At 37.0% G+C, this 22,744-nt stretch overlaps 1 protein-coding gene across 1 annotated transcript in view; it reads right to left on the minus strand.

Annotated features, from left to right (window-relative positions):
- The window catches only part of INPP5D (inositol polyphosphate-5-phosphatase D), a 106,590-nt gene that overhangs the window by 62,537 nt on the left and 21,309 nt on the right, over window positions 1-22,744 (minus strand). The window contains exons 3-5 of the mRNA XM_058188718.1: window positions 10,023-10,173; window positions 4,320-4,485; window positions 505-645 (exon numbers count right to left, since the gene is read on the minus strand). Coding sequence (XP_058044701.1) covers window positions 505-645; window positions 4,320-4,485; window positions 10,023-10,173 — 458 coding nt within the window. The remainder of the gene's footprint in view (window positions 1-504; window positions 646-4,319; window positions 4,486-10,022; window positions 10,174-22,744) is intronic.

Here is a 22,744-nt window from a genome sequence, read left to right on the forward strand (position 1 = left end):
ACTTCATTTTTATAACAAGATGGTTATGCAGTACTACATTAGCATTCTCCAATATTGTCCTCTCTAAATCCATTAGGATAGCAGGTTCCAAAATTCTCCAGTCAATCAGCAAATAGCTATGAACAAGTATAAGATGCTTTCCCAGTTTTCAAATAGCTTCAGACTTCTACAATCTAACAACATGTTCTGCATTTCTTTTTGGTTCAGCTGCAATTTGGTTGAAAGTAAGCAACATTGGCTTAGTTAAGTGGAGGTTTAGCTTGGTTTGTATGCCCTATGGCCTTTACTTCCCCATTGAACAAATTCCTCCCTCAGCCTTACTCTTAGTTCTTAAGCTTTAGCACATGTAGTGCGGGTCTAATGATTTTGAATCTCCATGTTAAGAGCTCAGGCCAAAGGAGCAATGACTTGTAACTAATTAGTCAAGGATTTATATAAATAGTTATAAACAGAATTCCCAAACTGTTGATACTGAAATATGCCTACAAATGAATTTGTGATTACTTGAAGATTCCTTTGCAGAGTCCTGTAAGTAGTTTCTTCAGCTGCGGGAGATTCCACGAGCCCAGTTGTACATTTTCAACATCATTAGTCATATGAACTCTCAAATAATCCTGGATAAGTTTGAGATGCTCTTCTGGAATACTGTGAAAGAAATAAACAGCTTGAAAACCAAATCAAGCAATAAGTTTATGTACCTAACTTTGGGCAAATGGGAGAAAAAATCCTTGGTGAGAGAGAATTACAACAGTTTTGTATAGCTCAGTAATTATTACTTATAAGGAATAAAAGTAGGAGAGAGACAAAAGGCAAGAATTGTGGCAGAAAGGAGCTCTGCTCACCTGCTGACAAGGAGGGGCAATATATGACCTTCCAGATGTTATAGATTGCTAATTGCTACTTTGTCAATAATGTAGGTTGATGGGACATTTAGTCCTATAACTTCTAGAAGAGCTGGATCAGATGCTGTCTACTAATGATTTAAAATGTAATTTTCAAAAACTGATATGCTCAGGGCAAAACACAAGCTAACTATATAAATGTAAACAATTGTAGAGCAGCATCTATCTTTTACTTTCAAAGTGCTTCGGTAATACTAATAAAGAGGATTAGTACAATTATTCCATTGCTGAAGATGGTTTAAGAGGAGTTTGCCTAAGCCTCCTTATACATTTACAGAAGGAATACGAATTAAAGAACTCCCTGATTTGAACTAGTATGCATCATCTGAGTGTGTTATTCTCAACAATGTTGGAAGTGAAAAGGTGGGGTGGAAGAGGGATAGAGTCAGTTAGGGTTTCTCCCAAGGAAGCTCCTATAAGATTGCAACCCAAGGCATACATTTTCTTTCATCAGTTTCTTGTTTGCTGATATATCGTGCAAGAATAGCTTGTTTTACCAAAGGAGGAAGGCTTTCTTCCTGTCTACCACCCACACAAAACCAGACCTCCTAACCTTTTCCTGAGAGAACATCCAGCCAGCAAATTTGTTGCTATCTATAAGATAATTTTGCACCCCACCCTCCTATCAAGTGGGACCACTCTTTTGAATTATCTGCCTCTAATATGGTCACTAAAATTGCTGGATTCCTAATCATTTTAGAAATGAACAGAAAATGGATCATTTCCAGTTTCCATTTCTGCTATCACTGCAGTAGTACAAGCAGAAACATTTACTTAGTAAAAATTGGTCTTCTATTTTTATAAAATACTACTTATGAACAGAAAAGTGTAAGAACAGGCTGACTGAATAAGCCAAGACTCATTTTTGATTCTCACAACACACAACTAGATGCTTTGGGGTGCTTCTAAGGAAGATGCAAACTCTTTCTAAGCTTTTTATTTCCCTGTATAGAGAGTACAGCCTTGATGGACAGAAGAAAGATCTGTTACCAAGGCAACAACCAGATAAACATGAGTTGAGCCCAGAGCAAGAAAGAGGTTTAGGAAGATGCCCCTCTCCCCTATTCACATGAAAATAAAAGAGGTTGAAGAGGCTGAACATTCAGACTTGCATGGTTCTGTGTTACTACAGCTGTTCCAATAAAAGTAGCTTTAGGCCCACACTGTGCCTGTTTATAAATAAATATATATATGTAAAGATGTGACTTCTGTGAATTTATTCAATTTTAAAATCATTTCTTTTAAAACCATTCAACTTTATGACTATCATTGTATTGTGTAGTAATGATTTTCACTAATTAATTATATGCTGTGTGAAGAACTGCTTCCTTCTTTCTTGCTAAAAACTCCTTCCAAACAATTTTGCTTGTTGGCCCTGGTCTTTGAGTATTTTTCTTGACTATTTTTTTTCAGCCCCATGCATGATTTTATATACCTCAGTTACAAGTCCTCTCAAGTGCTTTTTTCTGAGCTAAAGAGTCACAAGCGTTCTGACCTTTTTCATATGGAAAGTGTTCTGCACTCCCCCTCCCCCTCATTACATCTATTATATTTTGTTAAGTGCCCAACCAGACTTGGGCATAGTACTCTGGACGAAGATGCATCATACATTTGTGTAAGGAGCTTATGATGTTGGCATTTTTAGTTTAAATCCCTTTCCTTATTACCATAGCATGACATTTCCCTTTTCCACAGCTGTCACAGAATGAGCTGACATCTTCATTGAGCTACATCCTGACTAGTTTCAAACAGCTTGGACACCATCAACGTTTATATAAAGTTAAAAGTTTTGCCTCATATTATTTTTCACTTATAAATTGACTTCCATCTGCCACTTCATGCATTTTAAAAAGATGCTTATGAAGTTGCCCACAATTGCTTTTGGCTTTTATCACTCTGCATAGTATTATGTGCAAACTTATGCAATTTGCTGCTTGTCTATAAGTCAAGATGATTTAAGAACAAGTTTAAAGCTTATATTTTAGGCACTCAATTTCTTATTTTTGCCACAAACAAAATTGTTCGTTTATTCCTATTCATTGCTATCTGCTTTTTAACCAGCTAGCAATTCTATTAAAAATAGTATATCTTATCTCACAACTGATAAATTTAGATACTTGCACCCATGTTGATGAGCCACAAAAACAAAACTTAGTAAAGCAAGATCTGGATGTTTCTCCAGCATGACTTCTTCCTCTCTGTGCCTAGTTATTCATTCTTTGATTACTAATTGTACTAATTTGTCTGGAACAGATGTTTAACTCACTTGTCAGATTTCCCAGATCTCCCTTTTTTAAAAACTGGTATTCCATGGATTATCTTCCGGTCTTCTGCATTGAGTTTGATTTGAGGGATCAATTATAACTTTAAGAATTCTTGGTGGGGTGCCAGGAGTGAGATGTTACAAAAATGTCCTATTTATTTTGTATCTTTCATGGTAGTTTATATCATTTAAATCACAACTTCATTACACAAATTGCATTTGTGCGTAATGTGCAAGCAATGTAAAGTGACATAAATGATATAATTTGCACTGTAATGGACATTTAGGAGTAATAATTGTCCTGCTAAAATATTTCAGTAAGATTTCTTAGGCAGAAAGATAACATATTCTAGGAATTTGTTTTTCTAATAGAGTTCCATGAATTCAAGACCTTGAAGAGGTTCTGTAGGACCAAGGCAGGAAAAAAGACTTTTGGAGAGAGTTTTCCTTTTCCCTCCTCAGTCTCTTGCAGAGAGCGTTTTCCCCCTTAGTAGCTAAGGTACAGCAGAAATGGCAGTGCTTATCAGCTGACATTCAGAAGCCCCATCTCTCTTGAATTTTTGTTTTTTAAAATAATGATGTTCCCATGCTCTGAAACGGTTTGAAAACCACTGTTTTGCTCCCTCATCTGGATGCTTTGGTTGAAACAAAGAGTTCGTGCATTATTTGGGGAGGATATTTACACCGAAATTTGGTCCATTACATCTGTAGTCTGCTAAGAAAAAGGTTTATTAAAGTTTTGTTGTACATAATTATTCAGTAAAAGAGGCAAAGAATTCATTCCATTTCTCTGCAGGTTCCTCATCCTCCCTAAGGAAACATTTAATAACTTTGTCACCTAAAAGTTCAACTTTTAGACATTCTTATTGTTCTCTTTGATTTTTGTTTGCCTCTGGGTTTTTTGTTTTTTGGCATATTACCACTGTACACTTTTTTTGCCAGAGGGTTTTTCCCCCCCCTCATTAGGACAGGCTTTCCATTTCCTGAAGGAAGGCCTTCTTAGCTTTTACAGTTTCCTGGACACCTTTACAAAGAAATGCTCTAGCCTGTTCCTAGAGTTGTCTGGAAACCTTTTTTCAAGAGAACTGTGAAAGGAAATGTGGAAAATTCCAGACTTTCTCATTCTTCCTGAGAGAAATGGTGATAGATCTTACTTGCTGGTATCGAGGTTCTGTAATCGCTGAAGCAAGGTTTCAGAAAGAGATGGTTTGCTAACTTCTGTCATCTGGACATAATCATTGGGTAAAAGCTCTTCCTTTGTTTCACTTACTGGAACTGAAATGCTGCGTGGAGGTAATACAGGTGGAATAGGCGAATAATCTGTCACCAAAAGAAAATATGCACACACTGTGAATTAGGGGCTCAAAATACTACTTTAATTGTTAAAAACATTCTCCTTTTCAATGGAATACTATTCTTACTTACCAATCTTGATTGCAGAAAATATGACCTCAGTAACATGCTTGGAATAAACTACCTGACTCTGTGGTCTCTTCCCAAAATCCCCAAAGCTTCAACCAAAAACTGTCTACTATTGACCTCAGCCCATTCCTAAGAGGTCTGTAAGGGGCGTGCATAAGAGCACAAGTGTGCCTACTGTTCCTGTCCTATTGTTTCCTTTCGTTATATCCAATTAATATAGTTATTAAATACTCATACTTATATATATGCTTATATATTGTATAGTTATTTCATGCTTATGCTTATATATACTCTGTGATAAAATAAATAAATAAAATAAATAATAAATAAATAAATATTTCTCTATACGGTAACCTCTATGTATGTTGATATGGTACAATGACAGCTCGATAAAGATTTTGGTGACTTAAGTATAAATCCTCACATAGACATGAAAGTAATTGAATGACTATGGTATAGTCAGTATGTTTCAGCTTAATCTATTTGGGGGAAATTATCGCACTTTATCAGATAATGGAAAAAGAAACAGGTGATAGCAAATAATTTTCACTAAAAACTCTGAATTTGTCCTGAAAAGTCAAAAAAGCCAGAAAACCTGGATTGAAAATTAATTTGAGCCAGTACTATTCAGATAGGGGTTTTAAGATTTAATTGGCACTATTTCAGCTTAAGAGTTGAGTTAGAACACAACAAAGAACCAAAGAGAGATTCCTCAAGAAGCTTCATTGTAAAGCTTCTAATGATTTTTATATGCACATATTTGGAAGCCATATGACAGCTATGATATTATTTTGATCTTACTTCTTGTACACCAGGAGATAATCACCTCTTGTTGCATACATGTACATGTACATTTTCCCACACACCCACGCACACCCACACGAAACCTCAATATAACAACTTCACTTCTGACCTTTTTAAGGAACTGAATTTGGCCAATGGGATAAAAAACAGTTCTGATATATTTAAAGGCCTCAACTTGTTCTATTCTCATTTATTTCTCGTTTATGATTGCATCTAGAAGCTTAAAAAGAACATAATTTCAGTTTCTTCATAATTAATAATTAAATAGTTGACTATACAGTAAGAAGCAATTGATTTTAGATCTTTCCTCAAACCAATGGATGAAATAGAAATGATGGCTGCATCAGCTGCATGTAAGAGATGTGTGATAGGTTTACCAGTCAGGTTTGGAGAAAGATGTTCTAATATTTATGAGATAAAAAAATAAAATAAAAAGGAGACTAGAATATAACCTTGCTTTACATCCTCATAAGTAGGCACCAGGCCAGAAAAATATCTTGGCTGTCAAGTCTTATTTGGATAAGTAATGTTATGCCCTCATAAGGCCTAAGAAGTATCAACAGAAGATCTTCCCAGTTTCAACCGCAGCTATTCCCTGGAGACTAAGTTGAAGATTGTTTTAAAATCAATTAAAGTCACATACACCACCTCCAAGTGGGAATATATATTCCTTAGTTAGATGTTGTAAGGCTAAGCATTGATCCATGACTGATCTCTCTATCATGATCCCAGCTGACTCTTCTGCAAATATGTTTTCCTCTTCTGACCAGTTAATGAATTTCCAGTAAAGATTCTTATGTGGAAGGATCTATAACTCAGTGGCATAAAATATAACTGAATTTGAAAAAAAAAATCTTTAACAGACAAATGAAAGCTAACATTACATATTGTTCTGGAATTTATTTCTGTGTTCACATCAAGTGTTTATTGTTAAAAACCACAAGGCACCAGAACTATAATGTGACCTGTCCAGGCTGCTCCAGAGTTGCCTGATCTGCTGGGATGCCCCAGTTGACTGATGTCCTCTTTCTCTGAAGTAAAAAGTTGGTCTTCTCTAGACCCACTCACAGTCCAGAATCATGAAGGAATGATTCTCATATACCATTCAGCTTCCCCAATACCTGGAGGAAACTGTCTTTCTAGACCCATTCCAGTCTGGCTTCAGACCTGGATACAGCACCGAGACGGCTTTGGTCGCGTTGGTGGATGACCTCTGGAGGGCTTGGGACAGGGGATGTTCCTCTGTCCTGGTCCTGTTAGACCTCTCGGCGGCTTTTGATACCATCGACCATGGTATCCTGCTGCGGCGGTTGGAGGGATTGGGGGTGGGGGGCACTGTTTATTGGTGGTTCTCATCCTATCTCTCTGACAGACGGTGTTGGCAGGGGGGCAGAGATCGACCTCTAGGTGCCTCACTTGTGGGGTGCCTCAGGGGTCGGTTCTCTCGCCTCTCCTGTTCAACATCTATATGAAACCGCTGGGTGAGGTTATCCGTGGTTTTGGGGTGGATTACATCTGTACGCTGATGATACTCAGCTGTACATTTCCACCCCGAACCACCCCAGCGAAGCTGTTGAGGTGATGGACCGGTGTCTTGAGGCCGTGCGGGTCTGGATGGGGAGGAACAGGCTCCAGCTCAACCCCACCAAGACAGAGTGGCTGTGGATTCCGGCGTCCCGGTACAGTCAGCTTACGCCTTCGCTGACTGTGGGGGGTGAAATTCTGACCCCCAGGGGAAGGGTGCGCAACTTGGGCGTTCTCCTGGATGATCGGCTGTCCCTAGAAGAACACCTGACGGCCGTCGCCAGGGAAGCATTTTATCAGGTTCGCCTGATACACCAGTTGCGCCCCTTTCTTGACCGGGACTCCTTACGCACAGTCACTCACACCCTCGTTACCTCTCGCTTGGACTATTGCAATGCTCTCTACATGGGGCTCCCCTTGAAGAGCACCAGGAGGCTCCAGCTAGTCCAGAATGCGGCTGCGCGGGTAATAGTGGGAGCACCACGTTGCTCCCATTTAACACCTATCCTGCGTGGCCTGCACTGGCTGCCAGTAGCCTTCCAGGTGCAATTCAAGGTGTTAGTGCTCACCTTCAAAGTGCTCCATGGCTTAGGACCGGGCTATCTACGAGACCGCCTTCTGCCACCAATAGCCTCCCAAAGACCTGTGCACTCCCACAGAGTGGGCCTGCTCCGGGTGCCATCATCCAAACAGTGTCGTTTGGTGGCCCCCAGGGGGAGAGCCTTCTCTGTGGCAGCACCGACCCTAAGGAACGAGTTACCTCCAGGGTTATGCCAACTCCCCGACCTCTGAACCTTCAAGCAGGAACTGAAGACCTTATTATTCAATCGGGCAGGACTAACCTAAGTGTTTTTAATTAATTTATTAATGTATTAATTTATTTATAATTTTAAATTTTAAGGGTTTTATATCGGTCTATGACTGTTTTAGTTAATTAGGCCTGTTAAATATTTCGTTTTAAATGCATTTTAAATCTGTGATTTATATTGTGTATATTATGTATTTTAAATAAGGCTGTACACCGCCCTGAGTCTTTCGGGAGAAGGGCGGTATAGAAATTTAATTAATAAAATAAATAAATAAATAAATTTAGGTGCACATAAATACACTCCTCCAGACTTCCTTCTATATATGTAGAAATTGGAGAAAGGTAGCAGCAGGATAGTATCCATTTTCCTCCCCCTTGTTCTTCAAGAATTAAAACTAAAGCAAAACAAAAAACCCTCAATGGTAATATCCTCCTTTCCTCCATTCCTCCCTCCCTCTACAGATTTTATTAAAAGAGCTGAAGCTCACGTCATCAGATTTATTACATAGATGGATTGATGCAGATTTAAATTTAGATGAGCATGCAGGAAGAAAAAGAAAAAAGAAAGTTGTTTTATGCAGATGCCAGTTATATGAGAAAGTGGAATGAATAGTCTAGAGTATGCAATAGTCTAGAATATGCAAAGAGTATGTATCAAGTGGTCACACAAGGTTACGCCTATGAAGGCATCAGGGGAATCACAACCTTCAGAAATGGGGCACAGTAAACAAGAAGTGGAGATCAGAAATAAAGATAAACTATTGTTGAAATGAAAGACTTCTGAATATTGAATTGTAGGGGTTAGAGGTTGTATGGAAAATAAAAACAGAAAGGAAAGAAGACTAGAAGGTATAAAAGTAGAGAATCAGGTGGGCAAAGTGAGGTGGAACACAGAAGTTTGGCCAAGAAGGAAAAACGACCCACCACAAGGAAGGAAAGGAATAAATGGGTACCGTAAAACAAAACAAAACAAAAATCAAGCTGTAAGGTAGCAACACACCAGATCTTTTACTTTCCTGCAGCAGGAAAACATAAAGAGAACAAATTGGGGTTTTTATTTTTGATCTGTTGACGCAACAGATTTCCCCTTTCTCCAGCAAACAGCACGCCCAAGGATGGGACTGGTCACCTGCTTTAGAGGCAAGACTTTAGTTTCTAATAGCTCTAGCATTATCTCTACATTATGATTAAAGGTTTCTTTCTGTTTTAATCACTTGTATTTCCACCCAGCTGTTGGAATAATACTAACAGAAAAATCTATTAATATGTACAACCACAGGATCGCTATTATTTTAATTGGGATTTCCCTGGGAGAAAGAGGGAAGAGTATTACTGAAGACTCCCCTCTGGATGAAGCCGTGGCACCAGCATGTTTAAAGGACTATACGTAAGAACCAGAACAACTACAAAGGATTCACATGGAAACCAGTTCTCCAACTCAGGATTAGTCTGATTTAGGTTGAGGCTACAGCTGTGTCAAATGTATAATCTTGTGAGCTTCTGAAACATAGTTAAAGCCTTTCTCCTCTGAAAAGTTTTGTACATTGTAATTAGAATTATAGATGCGACTTTTCATCTGTTTGCTTCTAATTGGAATTTAATTGGAATTCTATTGCTTTAACCTTGTTTTGGAGTTTTAACTTCGTAAACCATTAGAAGAGTATATTGTCAAATATGTTTCTACTGTCATGTCAGAAGAAGCAAGACGGAAACTTCAAGTAACATTTTGTGCTTGCATAGATCTAAAATATACTGCCAGAGAAACTTTAAAAATCTAACAAAAGCAGTATTAAGTAGATATCAGTTTGACAGTATGATCGGTGAAGAGAATAATCTACAACACAGTACAATCCAAAAATAAAAAATAAGCATTTTAAAGAGAATTGTGGTTTAGCTTGGTATTTATGACTAAAAGGAAGACAATATTCCAAAACTAGTAAAGCAATAGATCTTCTTGGATTATTTTATTATATTTTTTGACATACAACAGGGAAATACCTCAAAGTATATAATTAGGAGACTAATAAAATGCTTTGCATTTTCCCAGGGCATTCTCTGCTCTTTGAAGAGCAGGATGAGATAATATTCTTGAATTATATTCATTATGGTTTGTTGATTGATAGGCAGTGTTCTGTTTCAAAGAATTGTTAGAGATGTGTGTAGTAAGGGATAAAGTTAAGTATCCAACAGTCCTTAATTCAACAGGTCAATTCAATTCCACTGTAAAACTGATTATTTCCTGCAAATTGGCAACTTTAGATCAGTAATAATGTAAATTACTATTTTTTGAACTTCTTACCCAGGTCTTCTTCTAGATCATCTGTTGTCTCCTCTTCTTCATGCGGGACTGGGAATTTAAGGCTTCGGACCAGCCCCATGTTCTCTTTCTTGTAAAACTCTATCAATTCATCTAAGGTGTTGAAATATTGCACTGGAACACCTTCACATGCCTAAAGGTGCCACAAATATATATATATATATATATATATATATATATATATATATATATATATATATATATATATATATATATATATATATATATATATATATATAGAGAGAGAGAGAGAGAGAGAGAGAGAGAGAGAGAGAGAGAGAGAGAGAGAGAGAGAGAGAGAGAGAGATACATGCATCAAATATTGCTGGTGGAGATTTTCAACCAAATAAGCATGTTGAAGTTGTTAATAAGACACTTAGCAATACAATGAAAGCACAGCAAGCACAAATTCTTTTTAAATACACCTTTCCCCATATTTTCAGCCGGAGTTAGGTTTTTAACAATTTTATGTCTAAGCAGGAATTCTTATTAAGTGCTTCCTGTGGATCCTACAGCCCATTCTTCATATTCTTCCTCTGTTTTTCTTCTGCCTACATTTCCCTTACTTCACTTGTAGATTGATCCCCAAAAGAGCTTTAAACAATGGATAATTCAAACAGTGAGATGAGTGCCATATAAATTTAATAATTAATAATAATTAATTTGGTTTAATTTATTAGTCGCAGATATTTCTTTACAGTATGTATGCTAAAAGTAAGGTAACTCATTTTATTTCCTGGTCTCTTTCATCCAGAGCAGTGTCAGATACCATGCTAAAAGCCACAGAAGCTGAACATGCTGAATTCCAATCCAAGGGAAAAAATAACCCTTCTTTGTCTTGAAAGATGAATGGCATTAAACAAGACTATCTTACAGGTACCTGTAGCAAGATCACAGGCACATCTAGACTGCACATGTTTCTCACTTCACCAGTGGAAATTCTGCATTCTCTCTCCTCCCCACCTGCCAGCCTCAGCTTCAGTGGAGACCCTTTGAGGGCTGTTTGCAACCTAATTTCATTTTAATGTATGCCAATTAGTGTACATTCAAAGTGACAATAAAGTCCTATTCTATTCTATTCTATTCTATTCTATTCTATTCTATTCTATTCTATTCTATTCTATTCTATTCTATTCTATTCTAATTCTTGCCAACTGCTTTTTTCTAGCCATTTAAAGAAAGGAAAGGTGATTGTGTTCTTTCTAAACTGGAGAATAACACAACTAGTTCTTTTCTGACACGTGAGTCAGTCAATCTTTTTGCACCAGGGCTGCATCTTAATCTGTTTGGCTGTTCAGGACCTCAGAAGGTAGCAGCGATACTCGATGATCCTGGAGGGAAGATAAATGAACATTTAGTTCCCCCCCCCCAATGCTTCTTTGGGTTGAGATAGACCAAAGATGCTTAACAAGTTTTACTGCATTTTCATAAAAAGTGGAAATTTGGATAGCCACAATTTGGCAGCATGACCTTTGAGCACTTAGGATGCAAAAAAAAGATGCCGAGATGCAGGTGTGAGCATGTTCATGTGTGAGGGTTGTCTGTTGCTCACTCTGGGCTAGATTAGCTGAATCATTTCATCTACCTCTTTCAGTTTTAACTGGTTGGGAATAGCAGCTGAAACAATTGCATTGTCTTGGTGTTCTTGGAAGAGCAAACCATGCAGAGTTTTCCATTTTAGCTGAACTTCAATTTATATCTGCAAGCGCAGCTATTTACTGTTTCACAGTTTCCCCCCCTCCATTGTCCCTTCCTCTCTATTTTTATTTTCCATTTTCAAGTACTAACTGCTTCAATTCTTTGTAATTATGATTCAGATAGAAACAACTTCCTCATTTTTTCTTCACTTTTTTTTTAAGATTCAAAATGATCTAAGATAATGGAAACTGATGATAAAAAAAGACCACTAGTTTTTGGACCTAGAGATGACAAATTTACCAATTAAAGTTTCACTCGGTTTTATTATTTATTTATTTCAAACATTTTGTATAACATGTTCATCTATATGACTTTTAATTTTTACACCTTCATTGTTAGGCTTCACACAGACCATTACTTGAACTCAAACGGCTATCAGACAAATAATCTTAGTCATAGATAGTGGACAGCTTTTTAAAGAAAATAAAATTTCCTGAAGTTTCTTATATTTATTCAAAAGATTTAGCACCACCTCTAATGTTGCAAGAGATATCTGGAACAATTGAATTGATAGAATCAGCGAAGGGCTAGAATAGTTTATAAACATCAAAGGAGCTTTACTCCTCCACTGTTAGAGATACGTTTTTTTAAAAAAAGATGTTTTTTCTTTTTCATTCTACAGTATATGGTTATTTTGAAAAAAACAGAAAGGACCATAAAATTATCATTCTATGTCATTGCTAGTGATAAATTGCTGCAATTCTACAATTTTGCCAGTGTACATAAATAAAACATATCCACCATACAATTAAATATATAAAAATATGGCTGTAACAATTCTGACTTTTATAAAAGATCGTCAAATTTCTGATGATTTCAGATTATTAGTAGATTTTTAGTAGATTTTGAAAATGAAGAAATGGCTGTAGTGGTTTCTCTAGATGCAGATATTTACAAGTTAAATTTTTGGAAAATTTATGAAAAAATGATTGCCATATGGAGGTTGTAAAGCAATAGTGCAAATATTTTGAACACAAAAGACACAGTAATAAATAAAACACTTTTCCAGTAGGCAACATAATGCCTTTGTGTCTTTTGCTGAGATTTAATTAAACATTTAAGGATCATTATTCCTAGGAAAATATTCTTCTTGGGAGATCTGGATTCTTCCAATTGTAAAATGTAGATACAGTAATTGTGACATTAACAGATGGTTGAAAATATCTATGGAGCTATATGAAAGCAAAAAGGCTATGAATATGAATATCTCCTCATAGCTGATACCTATTCTGAGAAGGATGTCCATTCTACCTAGTTATTATAAACCAGTTGTTAAATTATAGATTAATTGTGATGGAATGGCCAAAAGGTCTCCCTTTTAAATTTATAACTTTCTTATGAAGGTTTAGTTTTAAATTATATCATTGGATAAGGTAATGACACAATGCCTTATACACTGTAAGCCGCCCTGAGTCTCCGGAGAAGGGCGGGATATAAATGTAAATAAAATTTAAAAAAAGGGAAGAGTAACAAGTCAGCCATAAAGAATGTGGAATCAGGAAAGAGAGCATGATGGTTGCAGATATAAGGTTAGGAAAAAGCTCTCCAGCATAATTCCATTTTTAACATTTTTCTAAAAACCAGCAGAGTGTTGGTTGCTTCTCCAAGGACTTGCGGAGAGGGCTGGGGGGAAGAGATAAAAGGGAGATAGAGTTGTTGTCTCTGTTATTATTATTTTAATAGGAATGCCTGGTCTCAGGTTCTTTGTATTTGACCTTGGTCTTAAATTATTTATCCCCTTGTTTTTAATCACCTAATTTCCCATTTGTTTTGTTTAATGCTCTGCTTAATAATGTCTTGTAAACTTTTGACAATAATTGTTCGAGTAAATTTAATTTTAGTACTTTTTTTAAAAAAATGATGTTCTCAACAGGAGATGAACTGTGGCTTCCCGATTCATTCTGATATGTTTTCAAGTGACTTGGAAATATTTAAAAAAGATTGTGCTGAGATCTCTCAAACATTGATAGAATATCAGCATGCTAAACTAACTTACTATTCATGTTCTTTCCTATAATAGCTGCACTTTTCCTAAGGGGTGAATTTTGGTGACAGTGTCTTATTAATTTCTCCCTAGAAAACATCAAAGTGAAACCTGTTTGATCCAGCATTTGTTCTGGGATGCCCATAAGCAGGACATAATCATAATAGCAGCTTCTGTCTTACAATCCTCCAGCAATGGCATTTCACTGCATAGTACTTCCTATTGAAGATAATATATAATTGTCACAACTAGGAACTAATGAGAGTATTCCCTATTAATTTGTCTAATCTCCTTTTAAAAAGGCTTGAATATCATCTGAGCAATGTTTATGTTTAGGGTTTTTTTTCTCATCCAGGTCAGAAGCACCGAGGTGCTTCTGGGTTGAAAAGATTAGCCAGAGGCATCACCGTTGCCCAGAGAAGCCCATTTGGAGGTTCCTTTCATGTCCCTGACAGGAGCTGGAGTGAAGAAAAGGCGCTCAACCCCACCCCACAGGAGCTCTTGGGTCTCGAACGCAGGCTTGCTAACCTTCTGCCTAGTGTTCCAATCACTTGAGCCACTGTGCTCCTATGCTTGGTTTATACCTAGTTACTTTTTGAAGTAATAGTAACCCCTTAGATATGAGTTACCTTTCAAATTTGAACACTATTGATCCTAGTTTGCTATTATTATTGCATTAGGCAAAGAGATAATTTAATAACAGAGGCTTTTAAAAATAATTATAAATGGAATGTTATTGTATCTTTTAAAAATATGTAATTTTGAGTTTATGTGATGCTTGTTATATTTTACCAAGTGGTGATTAAAACCATTTGTTTTACTAAGTGGATTTATTTTGTATTATTTTTCTGGTAATAATTTTGCCCCCAAAGCAATTTTGCAATAGAACAACAAACAAACAAATTCCAGTTTAACAACAGTTGGTAGAATCCAATGGAACACCTCCTTTTGTTGATAGAGTTTTTTTCATTAAGAAAAAGACAGAGAGATAACACCTTGAACCTGTGTTATATTGCACTATTCTGTGTAACTTAGGATATAAATCATTTTGACTGATTATGTCAATGAAATTTCAGATAGAACTGTCACTCCATCCAAATCAATTGTTGCAATTTTCAGCATTAAAATTCATTACAGAAAGCAGCCTTGACAGTAGAATGTTGAAAGAAGCACAATCTACTGATGGAGTTTCAGGTAGGTCATTTATCTGTTTCTTGAGAAATCATCCATAATCATTGCACAGAAAGCAACAGCGGAAATAATATTAAACGTGAAAAATATAAGAAGTTGTGAAGAGAAATGCATTTAACTCTCCTTCCTGCCTTGATTGCACTGATTGGAATGTTTTTGAAAGTACCTCTGCAGACTTAGATGAACTCACAGAGACTGTAACATCATATCTCAGCTTTTGTGAAGACCTATGTGTATCCACCAGGAATTTGAGAATATACAGTAACAACAAACCTTGGTTCACAGCTAAACTTAAGCAGAGCTAAACTCGTTCCAAAGAGGAAGCCTACAGAAAAGGTGATAAAATGCTGTACAATCAGGCCAGAAATGTATTAACAAGGGAGATCAGAGCAGCAAAAAGAAGCTACTCTGAAAAGCTAAAGAATCAGTTCTCAAAAAATGAACCAGCAAACATGTGGAAAACTCGGTGATAGAAAACTCTATCACCGGTTATGGCAAATCTCCTTTCCAGGCTGAAGGAAATCAGCAATTGGCAGATGACTTGAAAGTGTTTTACTGCAAGTTTGAAAGGAAACTACAGCCACCTATCTCCACAATCCCCATCTCAGACACACCAACAACAGCCAAGCCTCCTACAACTGACCCCATCCCATTGGGTTCACAACCCCTAGTGATCACAGAAAAGAAAGTGCAAGTCCTATTTCACAGACAAGAGCCAGGAAAAGCTCCAGGCCCAGACAAGATAATCCTTCTTGCTTAAAAGTCTGTGCTGACCAATTGGCCCACATGTTCACCCATATCTTCAATAAATCTCTAGAGATGTGCTATGCTCCTTCTTGTTTCAATCACTCTACTATCATCCCAGTGCCAAAGAAGCCCACCATCAAGGAACTCAATGACTACAGACCAGTTGCTCTAACATCTGTAGTCATAAAAACCTTTGAAAGACTAGTGCTGTCCCACTTGAAAACCATCACGTTTCCGCTCTTAGACCCCTTGCAATTTGCATACCGAGCAAATAGCTCAACAGATGATGCTGTTAATATGGCTCTGCACTACATCCTACAACATCTTGAATCTCCAAAGACCTACACAAGGGTCCTCTTTGTAGACTTTAGTTCAGCATTCAATACCATCATTCCAGACACTCTTCTAACTAAGCTAAACCAGCTACAGGTACCTGAACACACTTGTAAGTGGATCATAAGCTTGCTAACAAACAGGAAGCAGCAGGTGAAGCTAAGCAGAATCACATCAGATACCTGTACAATTAGCACAGGGCCCCCCCAAGGCTGTGCGATCTCCCTACTTCTCTTTTTATACCAATGACTGCATCTCTAATGCTCCATCTGTTAAAGTACTGAAATTCGCAGATGATACAATAGTGATCGAGACAATGATGAATCTGCATACAGACGGGAGGTACAGCCCTATGGTGCGCATACAGCCTTGTGGTGCAACCGGAACAATCTGGAACTGAACACACTCAGAACCGTAGAAATGGTGGTAGACTTTAGGAGAAACCCTTCCATACTTCCACCTCTTAAAATTCTAAACAACACAATATCAACAGTAGAGACCTTCAAATTTCTAGGTTCTACCATATTGCAAGATCTAAAATGGACAGCTAACATCAAAAACGTAATCAAAAAAGCACAACAAAGAATGTTCTGCGCCAACTCAGAAAGCTCAAACTGCCCAAGGAGCTGCTGATACAGTTCTACAGAGGAATTATTGAGTCTGTCATCTGCACCTCTATAACTGTCTGGTTTGGTTCTGTAACCCAACAAGACAGACACAGACTTCAGAGGATAATTAGAACTGCAGAAAAAACAATGGCTACCAACCTGCCTTCCATTGAGGACCTGTATACTGTACGAGTCAAAAAGAGGGCTGTGAAAATATTTAAGACCCCTCTCATCCTGGACATAAACTGTTTCAACTCCTACCCTCAGAATGACACTACAGAGCACTGCACACCAGAACAACTAGACATAAGAACAGTTTCTTCACGAATGCTATCACTCTGCTAAATAAATAATTTTCTCAACACCAAAAACCATTCCTAAGAGGTCTGTAAGGGGCGTGCATAAGAGCACAAACGTGCCTACCGTTTCTGTCCTATTGTTTCTTTTCGTTATATCCAATTAATATAGTTATTACATACTCATACTCATATATATGCTTATATATTGTATAATTATTTCATGCTTATGCTTATATATACTGTGTGACAAAATAAATAAATAAAAAATAAAATAAATAAACACTGTCAAACTATTAGTAAATCTGCACTACTATTAATCTTCTCATCGTTCCCATCACCCATCTGCTTCCACCTATGACTGTATGATTGTAACTTTGTTGCTTGTATCCTTACGATTTATATTGATATTGATTGGTTCCTGATTGCTTATTTGTACCCTATAATTAAGTGTTGTACCTTAGAATTCTTGATGATCTTTTCTTTTATGTACACTGAGAGCATATGCACCAAGATAAATTCCTTGTGTGTCCAATCATACTTGGCCAATAAAAAATTCTATTCATTTCTTCTCTAATACTTCCATCTTTGCTATTTATCAGCCTCTGGACAAAGTGGGTTGGGATTATGGATTTCATAAACCCAAACAAGAGAATTTTAGGAAGGCTGCACAGTCCTGAGATTAAAATCAGGTGTCAAACAGGGATGAAATTAATATTGGGAAAAATACCAATTAATACTAATATTAGAAAAACATATTAAAGAATGCAACAATATCCAATCAACATATACATACATATATACACTTATACACACTTGGTTTTGGTTTTATGAAATAGTTTCATGAAATGAGGAACAGAAATAGAAACAAGCAGTTTGCACAGAAGTGAGAAATAACCACAGAAAACAATCTGGAATGCCAGCTGAAGTCCATAAAAGTCACTATCAGTCCCTGGGCAGCTTCTTCTTTTCTTTCTATTACTGACTTGGCACAGTAATACTAAATTTAAGAATAAGTCTGTGAGTTTAAAATTAATCGGGCTTTCCAAAAGAAAAATCTATTAATCGTTCTTCTGTGCTCCTTTAGGTCAAATAGATCTAAGACTTTAAAGATCCACATTTATCACTTTACAACTGCTAAGGAAACTACTGGATAAACCATGAAGAGAGAGGATAAGGTTTTGGTTACTACCTTTAAAGCGCTCCATGGCTTAGGGCCAGGGTACGTACGGGACCGCCTGCTGCTACTGAATGCCTCCCACCGACCCATACGCTTGCACAGAGAGGGACTTCTCAGGGTGCTGTCCGCCAAGCAATGTCGGCTGGCGGCCCCCAGGGGAAGGGCCTTCTCTGTGGGGGCTCCCACCCTCTGGAACGAACTTCCCCCTGGACTTCGTCAACTGCCTGACCTTCGAACCTTCCGCCACGAGCTGAAGACGTATCTGTTTATTTGCGCAGGACTGGCCTAGGAATTTTAAATAGTTTTACCATTTTAATATTTGATACAAATTTTATGGGGTTTTTTAAGGTTTTAAATGTTTTAATTTGGCCATACATCTAATAAGTTTTTTAATTATTGTTTTATCTGTACATTATCATTGTTTTTATCTTGGCTGTAAACCGCCCGGAGTCCTTCGGGAGAAGGGCGGTATAAAAATTCAATAAATACTAAATACTAATACTAATAAAAGTGCCATGGACAAGAGAGACTTGATGGGAGGTGGAGTAGGTAGATAAGTGATTTAAGTGCTTTTCATCAGTTATGGTGATGCATAATTTATCGTCCAGTAAAATAGCCAGCCTATCTTATCTAAGGCTACAGTGAATGAGGCTACTGCAATGCATTGTTCCCATCAGGAGGCTGTGAGTTCAGTCCTAGGTAGCAACAGCTATTTTTTTCTCTGGGTGCAAAGAGAAAATATCTGCTTTGAGTTCTACATAGGTGTCAGGAAGGACATCCAGCCAGTAAATGCTCAGCTCCATTCAGTCGCCCTGGCTCCACCCCGATGCAAGGGATTACAGGGTTGTTAAAAGGGAAAAAAATGCAGTGTCCCTAGGGGCTCTTCTGGTAGAATTAGGTAAAAAGCAGCAGCTATACGTTAAGGAACTAGGCACAAGAAAAACATGTATATATCATACTTAACTAAATATATTAATTCCTTCTTCATTTCTTTAAAATATATAATTCAAAGTATAATTTTTCTCTTTTTCACATTTATAATCTAGAACTAGGATATCAGCAGATATGTTGTGTCTTCTGCTCATAATGTTACTTTTGTGGGGGGACAAAGGAAGCAAACTGTAGCTATTTAGATGTTTACTTTTTTTCTGTTTCTAGTGGCATGGCATAAGACAGAAAACTAAAGCTGAAACCACTAAGGTGAAACAAATATTTTTCTTATCCTCATTCTGAAACTAGTTTAGTCTGTGGAATTGTTAGAGAACTAATCCACTACAAAATGGCCAGGATATATAGTCCCATTGGCAGAATTTCATGAAATTTATTTTAGTCTTCCCTAAAGCCAAACTCAAGCAGTAGTATACAATTTCCCTGGGAATAATTTATGCTAAGTCTCTTCTGACTTTTGGCTAGCTTGACTTGCAACTCTGCTTCAATAACACCCCCCCCCAAGAAAAGGGGTGAAATTTAACATAACATAACATAACAACAGAGTTGGAAGGGACCTTGGAGGCCTTCTAGTCCAACCCCCTGCCCAGGCAGGAAACCCTACACCATCTCAGTCAGATGGTTATCCAACATTTTCTTAAAAATTTCCAGTGTTGGAGCATTCACAACTTCTGAAGGCAAGTCGTTCCACTTATTAATTGTTCTAACTGTCAGGAAATTTCTCCTTAGTTCTAAGTTGCTTCTTTCTTTGATCAGTTTCCACCCATTGCTTCTTGTTCTACCCTCAGATGTTTTGGAGAACAGCCCGACTCCCTCTTCTTTATGGCAACCCCTGAGATATTGGAACACAGCTATCATGTCTCCCCTAGTCCTTCTTTTTATTAAACTAGACATACCCAGTTCCTGCAACCGTTCTTCATATGTTTTAGCCTCCAGTCCCCTAATCATCTTTGTTGCTCTTCTCTGCACTCTTTCTAGAGTCTCAACATCTTTTTTACATCATGGCGACCAAAACTGGATGCAATATTCCAAGTGTGGCCTTACCAAGGCATTATAAAGTGGCACTAATACTTCACGTGATCTTGATTCTATCCCTCTGTTTATGCAGCCCAGAACTGTGTTGGCTTTTTTAGCAGCTGCTGCACACTGCTGGCTCATATCTAAATGGTTATCCACTAGGACTCCAAGATCCCTCTCACAGGTACTACTATTGAGCAAGGTACCACATATACGGTACTGGTGCATTTTGTTTTTTTGGCCTAAATGTAGAACCTTACTTTTTTCACTGTTGAATTTCATTTTGTTAGATAGCGCCCAATGTTCAAGTCTGTCAAGATCTTTCTGTATCTTGAGCCTATCTTCTGGAGTGTTGGCTATTCCTGCCAGCTTGGTGTCATCTGAAAATTTGATGAGTTCCCCATCTATCCCCTCGTCCAAGTCATTGATGAAGATGTTGAAGAGTACTGGACATAAAACAGAGGCTTGGGGTACTACACTGCATACTTCCCTCCATGTGGATGTAGTTCCGTTGAGGACTACACGTTGAGTGCGGTTGGTCAGCCAGTTACGAATCCATCTGGTGGTGGATGGATTTAATTTAATTAGCTTCTTCCTCTCATTTAGCATGTTTATATTGAATATAAAACATAAAGCTTCCCCCCCCCCTTTACACTGATTAGAGTAGGTTTTTATTATTACAGAACTTGCCAAGAGCTCAGGGAGTTGGACAGGGAGTTTTGTTCTTTGTTAGCGTTTCAGATTTACAGAAATTATGAAGACCATTGTCAATCTATTGTAAATTACTTCTAGTCTTATGTTTAAAAACATAAACTTTTACATTTCCTTCTGAATAAAGAACACTATAAAAATTTGGCTATAGCAATTGCTTCAGAAAGAGGGTTTGGAATCAATATTGAAACCAATATTAGAATTATGAAGAAGAATCATCCTAATATGACTTTAAAAACTCTAAGCAACTTGCAGAATAATATATTGATAAATACAATAGCAATACAGTAGCAATCTAAGCAATATATTTGTTAAATATAAAACATATTAGAAGAATTATCCCTAAATTGCAAAGGCTGTTTTCATAAACCAATGCTTTGACTGAACCACTTGAGATCAATAGAAGGATCAGGTAGCAATACTTCTCCATACAAACATTTCATAAATTTAGGGTTTGTATAGTTCACACTCAGACTCACCACTTTATTTGTCATATTGGAGAACAAGGCAAATGCCACTGTTGTAAGTTCTAAAATGTGCAGAACATTATATTATCAGTACACATCAGTTACATTTAGATTGGCCTCCTGTGAAGAACTGGAGATGAATTAGTAACCTGATCATGTTTTGATCTACAGATTAATTTATGGTGCTTTGTTAGCCATCAAGACAATCTTTTTTTTAAAAAAAATTAGGAACTTTTAATGTCAACCTTCCCTGACATAGTGCCTTTCAGATGTGTTGAACTACAAATGCCATCATTGGACAAAGCCGCTATGGATGGACCACTCAATCTATTACATGCTTACCCAAATCTTTGTTTTGCAGAGTAAAGTACTCCTTTGGAAATAAGAAAATACCATTACAAAGTAACCATAACAAACAAACCACCTCAAATTAATCAAGGTTGCAAAAGTAAGCTTTTTCTTACTTGTTATCATTTGTTATATATATATTCCAATTATCACAGATTAAAATGGGAACAAATCCACTATACCTGGCATAGGAATGGCAAAGTTTGAAGTTTGCTTCATGGAATCTGGAGGGAATGATGAGTCTTAGGATCTGGGGATAGCAACTTCAACACAAATTATTTGGATGGCCATTAATGACAGAATGTTTGGTTCGTGACAGTGGTGAAACTTTCTTTTCACATACTGGGGATGGAAAACTACTATCCCATCAGCAGTTTCACTATTTGCCAACAGAGAATAGTGGGAAGGTAAAGTCTCCACCTGAAGCTTGACTGTTGATTACATGAATGGAAGTATTTTAACATCTTAAAAATGTGATTCATTCCATACAAGCATTTAGACCTCAGAAATAAAGCAGGGTTCTTGACAGGTACTTTAAAACTTTTCTTCAGCTAAAAGGCTTACATCAACATTATGGTAAACTCTTCTATAAACATACTGTTGTAATCCTATAACCTTAGAAAGACTTGCAGCTGGGGAAAAGAGCTTCTTCTCAAAATACAAGCCAACCATAAATTAGACTATTTTTAAAAATCTATGCAGAGAAAAAGAAAGCAGAATGGGGATGACAAGGAGTGTGATGTAGGCTGGAATGTCTGACAGCAAATTGTTCATAACTTGTCTCAAGATTAGCTGTTCCTGAAAAACATATATTTAAAAATTTGCTATTCACATTATATAAAGGAAGTCAACATAAAACATTGTACTATTGAAATTTTAAAGATATTTTATCTTTTGCTTTTAACTAACTGCAGAAATAAAAAACTTATGAAAGGATGGTGGGGAAAAAGAATGGATTAGGATTTGAAAATGGAAATATTCCTCAGCATACTTCAGGCTGTATGTTGTCCAGGCAGGTAAACTTACATTCGGTTTCTACTTCCATGAATTTATCCTACAGAAGTATAACTGGAAATTTGAAACAGGTTGAAAAAAATAATAATTAAATGGATGAAATTCACGATGATAGGCAATGATGTCGAAGGGAATATTATCTACCAGTGTAAATACTACAGT

This window comes from Ahaetulla prasina, chromosome 6 (genome assembly GCF_028640845.1).
Source record: "Ahaetulla prasina isolate Xishuangbanna chromosome 6, ASM2864084v1, whole genome shotgun sequence".
In the NCBI taxonomy this organism is placed as follows: Eukaryota; Metazoa; Chordata; class Lepidosauria; order Squamata; family Colubridae; genus Ahaetulla; species Ahaetulla prasina.